Consider the following 11854-nt stretch of genomic DNA (forward strand, 5'->3'; position numbering starts at 1 on the left):
TAATATAGCATGTTAGTATGCTTTACATATATTTAAGTTCTTTACATAACTAGTCAATTGCATATTTCTTGCTTCTGGATGGTTAGATTGAGTACTATCAATTTCAAATAAAACAATTTCAAGAAGTAAAAGAGATGCCCACAAAGCACTAAGAATTTCTGCTAGTTGCCAAACAAAGCTTTCATTTATTGATTGACAGCAATGTCTAAAGCTAAGGGAGTAGAACAGACCATTCCAGGTTAGCTACATGAACAGATTCTTCTTTTTGCTGTTTTTGAAGAAAAGTTGAATCTTTACTATGCAAAGTATTTCACAGTCACTGATTAACACATGAGTCTTTTTCATTCATCATAAAACCACAGGATGGAAAGGAAGGTCAATAAAAAGTTAGATGTAGCAACATGAAATTAGCTAACTAAAATGCCACGATAACAATCTCTTACTCCTCCAACATGCTACATGGACAAAGATTTTACTTTAAGCATCTTCTCACCTGGATATCTCTGTAGGAAAGTAACAGATTAATGACAATATCTGCCGTCAAGACTTCAATATTGTCTACTCGTTGCCGAATTCTTGCCAATTCGGCTGCCAATTCTTTACCAGTGTACAAATTCCGAGCTTTCCTGATATCATTGAGTATAGATTCCCGGAAATACTGGCTGATGAAAAAAAAAAAAGCATATTAGCAAGGATTTCAGTGAAAACTAAAACTTACAACTTTATATGGAAATGAATCACATTTTCACATGAGTGGTTTTCAATTTACTAAGATGCACAGAAAGAACTTCTCATTTGGCATTATTATTAAGAAATTTGGGAGTCCATGTATTTAATACTCTTCCTTGTTTCAGAAAAACTTGAAGATAAAAATATTCCACATTAATGAATTTTCTTGTAATGTACCACTTAAGATGCCAAAACTTTTTCAAGTTGCTATTTTGAGCAGAAATTGCCCTAAATAAATTATATATGCCTACGATTTGAACATAATATAACTTTTACTTTCTGATCCAATATCATCATTCATTAACATAAATGATTATTTACTGAAACATGCTTTCATTAACTTTTTTCAGAGATCTGACCCTTACATGAAAGTTCCTGAACATTTAATTCTGATGTTTCTATACTTGATATATGTACACTTTTTAGCATTACTATAAAACAACTAAGAGATTTTTTTGAGGGGGTGATGCTGTCAAGTTGTTGTATAAAGTGAAATAATGCAACAAGTGACTATATGGTGTCTCTTTTATATATTTAGAGGATATTGAGCATTTTTTTTCCTGGTTCTTAGCTGTGTAATTGACACCTAAGGAACATCTGAAAACATGCTCAAATAAATGAAGCAGAGCAACACTTCATGACCATCACCACATGGCATATTGAACATTACCTGGAACTTGCTTGTGCCACCTTCAAAAGCTGAATGAAACGATCCACAAGAGGTAAGCAGATAGGTCCCAAAAGCAGCTCAAAGTTGGGTTGCATGAGCTCAGTCAAGCCCTTCATGAAGCTGCTGTCACAGCAGTAGACCTTGTTATGCGGAGTGACCATGTAGGGGACAAAGGTGTAGTTCCCAGTGCACATCTGTGGAGAGAGGAGGCAGCGGGTGCTGGGGAGCTTGCCTGGGGATACCACATGGATGGAAATCCAGGTCATACTTCAGTGACTCATTTTAAATAATTTTAAATGCTAAAGGAAAGAGGAAAACTTCATTTCTTATTCATGACCTATGAAAATGGAAATTTCCCCATTTCTTTAATTGCTTAGTTCAATACAATTAGAACTTACTGATGATACCAAAAAACTATAGAACAGTTTCTAGCAATCATTAAATATTTATTTATTCACCAACTTGCATGGCCAAGGCACTATGACATATGCTTAGGAAAAACAGTAGTTTAAAGCACCATGTGCAGCCTAAAGAACTACGAGTGATCCTTGATGCTTCCTTTTCTTCCCCCCACCATTCCCTGTCAAAGTCCTATCTGTTTTGTCTCCAAAATGGATCTGATATTTGTCCATACGCCTCCCTCTTCTCCTGCAGCACTGAAAGTCCAAGCACCAGCATACTTGGCCTCAGTCTGCGAATGGTTTTAACTAGTCTCCCTGCTTCTACTTCTGCCCCCATTCTCTTCTTTACCAAGCCCTCAAAGTGATCTTTAACACCCTACAAGATGGCTTTCCTCAGATGCATGTAGCCATCAGGTTCCCTAAGACGAAGATGGGGTGCTGCACTGTAGTCTGCAAGGGGCTTGGCTCCTTCAGATGCTGCCTCTCCCCAACTTCAGAGGTGCCACTCTCCCCCGACTCACTGCGACCTGAGCTCGCTGACCTTGTACCCAGATGACCCAAGATGATGCCAAGAGAGGGTGTATTCATGCCAATGGAAGCCCTGCTGGGAAGAAGACAAAGGGGATTGGACTGGATGGTCCTGAGGAAGCAAATCTGACTGGAGCTCAGGGTTCAGGAAAGGGAACTGAAGGCAGAGCTAAGGACCGAAATCTATTCTGGGCAAGAGAGAATCATTGAAGGATCCAGAGCAGGAAAGAAAACACAACCAGAGCTGTGCATTTTGATAGTATAGGCAGATAACAGGAGGGAGTGAGAGAAAGAACAACAAGATTTAAGGAAATTAGGCAGGAAGCTATGTAGCATGACCAGATTGGCAGCAGCAGCAATAGAAAACAGGCGCACATATTCTAACCATGAAGAATCCACCAGATCCAGTAACTGGTTATACATGTGGAGAAGGAAGGAATCAAGAGCAACTCTAAATGGGGCTACCTAAAAAGAGTGGCCATGTGACCAGAAAGCAAGAATTCAGAAAGCAAGGCCATTCTAACTTTTTTATGAACACTGCCCTTTGAGGAACTTGCAGTATATCAGGTAATAAATCCCAGCCAGAGTCTGACTGCCAGGTAATCTACAAGAATACCAAAAGGTTGAGATCTGATTTGCAGTGGGACAGGACCAAATGTTCACTTTAGAGAGGATGGAACTTAAGGCATTAAGAGGATGGTGTTTAATGTGAAAATGTCCAAAAGGGAGTTGGAAATATATGATAGGACCATAAAGGAGTTTCAAGCCAAAACACAACCTGTGAATTAATTGATGTGGCTGAATTGAAGGAAATAGGAGAGACATCTAAGAGAGAGAGAGAAAAAAAAAATTTAAAAAGACAAAAGCAAAGGGCTGAGGACTAGAACGGGACATGTGGCAGTTACAGTATCGATGTAGAACACCTTCCAAAGGCTCATGTGTTGAAGACTTGATCCCCAATATAGCAAGGTACAAAGGTGGGACCTTTGAGAAGTGATTGGATCAAAAGGGCTCTGACCTCATCAGTGGATTAATCCACTGATGGCTGAATGGACTACTGGGAGTAGGGCATGGCCAGAAGCAGGTCACTGAGGGCATGCCCTAAAAGAGCATTCTTATCCCTGGCCCTTTCCTCCCTCCCCTCTTTCTCTCTCTGCTTCTTAATGCCATGAGCTGAGCAGCTTTCCTCCCTGATACTTTCCACCCTGTCAGCCTCAGCTCAGGTCCTAAGGAATGGAGCTGGCTGACCCTGGACTAAAACCTCTAAAACCTTGAGCCAAGATAAATCTTTCTTCTTCTAAGTTGTTTTTCTCGGGTATTTGTCACAGCAACAAAGAGCTAATACAGTGGCAAATCCTATTACCACCATAATAGGAGCACAGGGAGTCCTGAGAGCCTGCTGCCAGTCACATCAGCACATGAAGGCAAACAGCCCTTCCTTGCTCTTAGTGCTAACCCAGTAAGAGCAGACATTTGTTCTCTACTTGCAAGTGCCCAGGTATGCATTTCCTCAGGGTCACCACAACCCATTAGAGAAGATGCTACTGCTTCCATTTCATAGATGAGGAGACAGGTAAACTTAGATCAAGTGTCTAGTCTGTAATCTGTTTGGAACTCTAGCCCAAGGACTTTTTTCTCTTCAGGGCATGTCATTACCATTAGGGGGTCACATGCACTACCTCTATCTCTCACCAACCTTCTATCACCTTCTAAAGAAACCTATGTGGGCAAAGCGACTGATCACAGCAAAGAGAAGAGCAGTGTCAAATGCCCTTATGGCCAGACTTAAATATTTATGAACATATTATGCTTTGAGGAACATGTTTATGTCAGTAATGAGGCAGAAATAAGCCCAACTACCAGCTAACATAAGAAGAACTTCAACAAGTTGAGGTTTCATTTTTAAATCAAATACATTAAATTCTTCCCTTCCCAAGTTCTCCTTCTTGTAACACTGATTGGAAGACTAATCAGGAAGAGGAAAAATGATCAAGTCCTACTTCTAAAATGTTACCAAGGTTTCAAAAAATGTGCACCAAATTTAATCCTTTGCCTAAACAGAAAACTGAGGACATCAAGCAGGTTGTTTTCCAAAGCTTCTAGAGCTTAGACCATGCACGAGTTATAAAGGAGGAATAGAATCAAATATTCTTATTTGAGACATGCATCACAACTCAAAATTGCTTTGAATCTTCTATCACAAAATGAGAACAAATCAACGAAAAGTCAATAAGCAAGAAAAGTGCTGTCAAGAGTTTTAGAATATTATTCTTTTGCTGCTGGATAAAACTGTGTGCCCTAGAAGCCTTAACATCATGTGTACTTGGGTATAAGACATGAAATATACATGACTGATGAAATATGGGGCACTGGGAATAATGCACCTGTGCAAAACTAATTCTGGAAGAGAAAGATTACCTATCTGGGTGTTGTGTTGGACAGTGGAGAGGTAAAGAGAAAAAAACAAAAAGCAGAGAAAAGCAGGTGTTAACACAAACCCTAGGCTGCAGGACTTCAGAATCCCTGTTGAAAACACCCAAGCCAGCCACAGGTTTTCCCAAAGGACTGGCCTCGATGCACAATTTTCAGTTTCTTCTCTAACTCCTGAGACTACACACACACACACACACACACACACACACATATATATATATATACTTTTTCAATGTCCCACTGTCAATGTCAGAAGAAAAAAGGAAAGATGAAAAGCTGTACAAGGCACATGGGTATAACTGGGCCTAAGACAGCCCAGGGAGTACTCAGTGGGGAACAGTGTGAGGGTAAGCTGATGACACTGTGGTTAAAAGGTAATTGCTGAGAAATGCACTTTTTCAAAATGATAAAAACTAAAAATATGGGACCCTGTATTTCCCAAATTGGCTCAGACATAACTGAGAGATGTTACTATAGCAATTTCTATTTGTCAAATGCGACTGAACCATTATTTTAAATAAATGATAATTCAAAGTAAATAAAAATAACATTGTGTCATCAAGAAGAAACACCACAAGTGCAACAATTTACCCTAATTCTAAAAAAAAAAAAAAAAAAAAAAAAAATTCTTTCCTTCTTTCTGTTTTTTGAAGTAGGGTCACACTATTTTGCCCAGGGTGGCCTTGAACTTATGATTCTCCTGAATCTGTTCCCCTAGTAGTTGGGACGACTGGCACATGCCACTATGTTTGACCTAAAATATTTAGATCTGCTTTTTCCAAGAGGAAGAACACATTTCCTCAAAATACTAAGGCACAGTTATAAAATAACAACACTGATCTCTCATACTTTTTTTCATGGCTATCAAATCCCACAGCTTAAAATCTTATCTTACTCTAAAAAATTATCTTCTACATAAATATGGACATAAATGTGCATGGAAAGAGTTCAGCATCTGGGAAAAAAACTTCTTGGCAGTCAATCATACTGAAATGCCTGTGTACAATATTCAGCTCTTTAAAGGACACCTAACACCTGGAGCACAGCAGCTTTCTCAAATCAATGGGCAGCTTATTTATGATACAATGTTCAGTCCACTCATCAACCTGCTTCTCCATGTGCACAAACTGAATCAGGCAGGACTGAATCATTCCTGTCCTTCAGGGCTCAGGGAATGCTACCTCCCCTGAAGGACCTGAATACAACAGTCACCCACTCTTTAAAACATCACCTTGCGTTAATTTTCTAATTTATTTGCTGCCCTTTTCCCCCCAACTAGACACTGGCACTTCTCACTCATTGGCTCATGGAACAGGTATGAGCACGGTTATTTTCACTCAACTTCTATAGTCAGTCCTCTCCAGCACCAAGCCTGAAACCTAGCACACAGTTCACCTTCAATTAGTACTTGCCAAATAAAAGTTACTAGGCTGAATTGAAGCATGGAGCAATGAGTGCTCACTTCCTGTCAAGGGCTAAAGTTTAAGAGGTTATAACAGCAACATTATCCATCTTATTAAATGAGTCTTCTACCTGGTGAAATCTTAAGCATAACATTTAAAATTTCTGATCTGTGGAAACTATACTGTTAATCTCATCATCTTAAATGGAATCAATCATGTGCAGTCTAAATTGCAGAGGTATGCTCATGAAGATTTCTAAATGGTCATTTATTTTCCAAGATGAAATACACAACCTTTGGCCTAACATGGTCACTTCCACTGTAATATTATAATTTTTCTTCATGCAGTGTTTTTTTAAATTTTATTTTTTTTAAATTTTTCATGTTTATTTAATTCTGTGGGAGACTGGAATGAGACCCAAAGGCAAACTACGCTACTTAGGAACTTAAATCAATTTCTCTAAATAGAAGATAGATGGCATATTTTATATATATATATATGTATGACATATATGTATATTATATATACACATATATACATCATGTATTATCTATACATTACATGTATACCCACCCATGTATTATATATACACAAATGTGTGTCTCTCTCTTGTGCATAAATGCTGTTTTATTGCCACTCATAATTCCATAACATTGATTATACTATGAAGATGTTTTCCAAAGCACGATTACATGTATAAAAAGTAAGATAATACTGTTATCTCCAGTTATTGAAAATACATTTTCACTACAATGTCTTATTTAGATAAAATATGCATATTTAAATTCTAAAAAAGAGTAACAGATACAGAAATTAAGAATTTGTGAAGAGTTTTAAAAATAGATTAGTTGATGGGAAAGAAAATACTTTGAAATTTCTGGAAAATTAAAGCAAAATACTCACAGTATTCTTCTGGCAAATGATTTCCTGAAAAATAAGAAAGACAAAAAAAAACAGAGCAGAAATTAATACAAAAATCAATTACTTCAATTACTTTACTGAACTATTCTATGTGGGAACATCTGTATTAGCAATCAGAAATTCCAGAAAGTGTATATTAAAGTTTCTGTATCTGAAAGTTTACAGTCTGATTCAGGAAGCAGGAAAATACAACAGTATTGTATAGGGTATAAGAAAAACAGCATAATCACGTTAAATCCCAAACAGCATAATCTAAAAATCATTTTTTTTTAACTAGGCACAGTGGTGTTCACCTGTAATTCCAGTGACTTGAGGAAGGGGTATGGCAAGTTTGAGGCCAGCCTGGGCAACTTAGGGAGATCCCACCTCAAATCAAAAAGGCAAAAAGGGCTGTGGATATAGCTCAGTGGTAGAGCACCCTTGGGTTCAATCCCTGATACCCAAACAAATTTTTTTTTTTAAAAAAAGCTCTCAATAAAAGTGAGCTATCATTATTGCTATTCCTAGACATTAAAATAGCTAGAGACATGGGGAAGACAATCTAGAGATGCCCATGCTATACAGATTTCACTGAGGTTGGGGAATCATTATTCAGAAAAGAGAAAATAGGACAGTCTATTGGAAATGATGGTATGTATGTTGTCATAGAAACAGGAAACAGGTATTTGTGGAGCTCAAGGGTGAGTCCATCTGGCTAAGGAGAAGGGCCAGATATGACAGGGTAAGAGTAGAGATCCAGGATCCAGCTGACTTGCCATCATCTTTCATCCCACGATCAGGATGCTAAATCATAGCAAGCAAAGGAGAATCACGAGGGCTTTGGCTTAGAGCAGTACCTAAGACTTTTAAACATTCAAGAATACTAGATGTGAAAGTAAAACTGATAGAGGAAGAAATTGCACTGGGTAGTGTTGAGAGCCATAAAGATGAACATAAAATAATAAAAGATATCTCATGCTAAAAAGCAAAAGTGACACAGACAGCAAGGGCTAGTTTGTCACAGAAAGGTGTTACTATAGACAAAGGCAGTCCGGGAGGATCAGCAGAGGCAGAGCTCAAGCTGAGCTGGGGAGCAACTCCAAGACAAAGCCAGCAGGTGGGAATGCAGGCTAGAGATATAGGGAAAGCAAAGGCCCACTGGGGAACCATCATTGTTATCCCTAAGAGTGGAGGAAGATGGCTTACTTTAGGATGTACAGAAGAGAGAATTAAGGAGGTATTTGGAAAAGATCTTGAATATATCATTGAGCTAAAGCAGAAAGTTCATTTTGACACATACAGTTAACAAGATGATACAATTATTTGGGGACTTACTGGAAAAGACTTTGAGAGCTAAAATGAACTGTGTTCTGCAAGCACTGAGTAATCAAAGTGCTGTTTAAGGCGAGTGGTATGTATGTATAAATATCAACACATATTGGGGCACTGTAATATCAAAGGTTAGGAACAACATAAATGGCTATCACCTTGAAACTGGCTGAGTACTCTATGGTACCTCCATACAATGGTACCTCCATACAATGGCACACAGTTCAGTCAAACAAAGAATGAGAAAGTCCTTTTTCTAGCGACATAGAAAGAGTTCTAAGATACACTGGTAAGTGAAAAAAGCAAAGGGCAGAATAGTTTCTATCCTATGTGCCTATGTATATGGCAGCTCACAGAGGAATGGAAATCAAGGGATGGAAAAGTGACACTGAGGAGGTTCAAAGTGGCTTTTCCACAGGTGATTCATGGGGAATTAATGCCTGCCTCTTTCTTTTTCTATCTCTCCCCACCCCTACAATGGTTCAAGAACAAATAAATAGAAAGATCTTGGATAATCACAGGGCCAGAAATACAACATGCATATTTTCACAAACTTGGTCAATGGAGTCTCTCTCCAAAGCAGCAGACCACACCCTTGCAGTTACTGCTTTTTAGATAGTAAGAGCCTTCTCTCTTTACTCTCAGTCCTGGGGAATGCTCTTCCATGCATCTTCTACTACAGAGCATCTTCTGTGCCAGGTTTAAGAAATCTGCTCTCTCTGAAGCTGGCTGTGACCATGTTCCAAGAGCAGTGAGACTAGGCCTTTAATTCTGCCATCATGAACCCTTACACAGACCTCTGATAGCACTTCCTAGGCCAGGCTACACATTTTTGTTCATATGGTTCTTCCACGCTACCTCATGAGCTCCTTGCATGCTATGACCATGTGTTTGATTTACACTTATATCCGTACAGATTGCCTAGTAGATACCATGACAGATAGTAGCTACTCATAAAGGCATGAATGGATTAATGAATTATAAAGTACACATTCAAATTACACTATGAATTAGGGTAGACATGAAAGTTCTGGTCCTACTCCCAGACCAGCCAGCCATGCATAATTTTACTTCTAACATTAACATGCTGAGAAAGTTAAACTGGGTGACTATTCGTCACTTCCAACTCTGTATTCATTTGCTTTTGGCTCAAGGTAAAAAGTCATGTTTTCCTTGAGCTACTGGAAGGAGAGTCACCCTCATGCTCCCCTGCTTGTCCCTCTTTTGGTGCATCAGGCACAGAAATGGAAGTGGCAGGGAGGGAAGCGGTGGTGAGGACTGAGTGAGCCAGAGGATCTATGGAAAACCACCGGAGCCCCTGCTGGCCTACAGCTATCGGGCTGTCTGCCTAAGGAACTGCTTGTTGGAATAACAACCCTCTTCCTTTCTCTTTTGCTTTCCTTTCAGATCATACAAACACTGTATCACATTATACTATATTAAAATCGTTCCTATAGCACTCTACTGGATTCCTGCTAACTTAGGTTTTCTGGAACCTAAGTGGACACAAACCATTCTGGTTCATGATACCTTAAGTGCATTTTAACTCAGTCCAAATAAATGGCAAACAAGGTCTCAGAAGGTATCTTAATAGGACTGAGGTGGAACAGGGAATGCTGAATGTGTACTAAAGCCACTGCAGCAGGGAGACAAAGGGAATGAAATAAAGTCGTGATGTAACTGCCAGATTTCACAACAGACCAAGAAAACCTTTCATCTATAATGCCTGTAAGTAAAAAGATAAAAATCAACCTATACTCCAGTTCCTTGCCAATGAAAAGTTCTCAAGGTACATGCCCACTATGACACTATACTTTTTTCTGCAGTCATAGGGGCCTTTTGGTCAGTACATGGCTGTACCAGAAGCATCCAAACTTTATTTTTCAATTTTCTGGAACCCTTTGATAACCAAAGAAACAAGGAAAAAGAGAAGAGATGACTTCTAATAGTTGTTTGGAACAATTCTTTTTCAGTACTAGGATTGAACCCAGAGGTGCTCTACCACTGAGCTACATCCCTACCATTTTTAATTTTTATTTATTTATTTATTTTTGAGACAGGGTCTCACTAAGTTGCTTAGGGCCTCACTAAGTTGCTGAGGCTGGCCTCGAACTTGCTATCCTCCTGCTTTATCCTTCTGAGTGGCTGGGATTACAGTCATATACCATTGTTCACGGTTGCGACAATACAACTTTGAAGAGGTCATTTAAGAGGTAAATAAAGGGAGTGTCTCTAATATTGCAGATTTTGTGCCAAAAATATGACAAACTGTAGCAGGGAAGAAGTGGAAGGTGCTAGTGTGAGGCTGCCAAGGTGGACTGGGGTAGGAGAAGCAGGCCTGGCAACCCAAGACCTCAGCTTCCTGGCAGGACAGAAAGGAGCTGGATGGAATGCTTGCTCAGGAAAATAACATAGCTCAGCTAGTGACCTTCCGGGTCTTCTCTTCTGGTCCTTTTTTCTATCCCAGTGGAATTAGGCAAGCTTTCCATTAAGGTTGGAAAAAAGAGAGCTATTTTCTATATTCCCCAGCTCTACCCTCTCAACTAATTTCAACGCTTCAAAGCTAACATGGGATCCTGGCCTCTCTAAGGTGAGGTACCCTGTTCCCCTTTCTGACCACTGCTGAAATGAAGCTGAGTATGCTCAGGAAGAACAATCCAACACGATGAACACAAGCCATGGTACAGAGTCAGTCCTGAAAGATAGCTAAGTGTGTTGTGCTAACCTGGTTACTCATGACCTGGGGTAAGAACACATCTTCTTCTTAAACATGAGCAACTGTCAATGAAAACAACCTGTGCTTAAAAAAATCAGGTTAAATTAAACAAAGCTGGAAAGTCATCCCCAAAGACATTCTTGACTCTCTTTTTCTCCTTCCCTATTAATTTTGTTTCATATCTAAATAAATCTCTCTTGGTGGGAGAACTCTACTGTAAGTAGACATATTTCTTTGAACTGGGTGCTGATGGGTGGCATTTTATACATACAGCATTTAACACAGCTTCTTAATACAAACTTCCCTTAGTACTGTGTTGCTATTGTTATAATTAACATCTTTGTCACAAGCTGACACCACCTAATTGAACTGTTCTATTAAAGTACATGTTGTTTCTTCTTTCTTAAACTGTATTATAAAAAAGTTACAGGTATGAGGCTGGGGATATGGCTCAGCTTGGTATATGATAGAGTGCTTGCCTCCCATGGTTCAATCCCCAGCAACACACACACACACACACACACACACAGTTACAGGTAGGTATAATTTTATACATAGTAAATCCCATTTGACATAAGGTTTAATGATAATTTCAAGGATGTGTTCTAAAAGGACCCAAAGAGGATGATGGGTTGGAGTGCCACAAAGATCAACTACCACAGAATTATCTATAATGAACAAAAAGGAGAAGAATTCAGCAAGACTTTGGCCCACTTCTGGTGTGTGCAGAGGGGCTCCTGCCTGT

General features: G+C 39.2%; 1 protein-coding gene across 3 annotated transcripts in view; it reads right to left on the reverse strand.

Annotated features, from left to right (window-relative positions):
- MAP3K5 (mitogen-activated protein kinase kinase kinase 5) overlaps positions 1-11854 on the reverse strand; it is a 204624-nt gene that overhangs the window by 121620 nt on the left and 71150 nt on the right. For all 3 annotated transcript variants that reach the window (XM_081293968.1, XM_081293967.1, XM_081293969.1), the window contains exons 3-5: positions 7068-7091; positions 1400-1593; positions 494-662 (exon numbers count right to left, since the gene is read on the reverse strand). In XM_081293968.1, coding sequence (XP_081150094.1) covers positions 494-662; positions 1400-1593; positions 7068-7091 — 387 coding nt within the window. The remainder of the gene's footprint in view (positions 1-493; positions 663-1399; positions 1594-7067; positions 7092-11854) is intronic.

Source organism: Spermophilus citellus (assembly GCF_964194105.1).
Source record: "Spermophilus citellus genome assembly, chromosome: 5".
Lineage (NCBI taxonomy): Eukaryota > Metazoa > Chordata > Mammalia > Rodentia > Sciuridae > Spermophilus > Spermophilus citellus.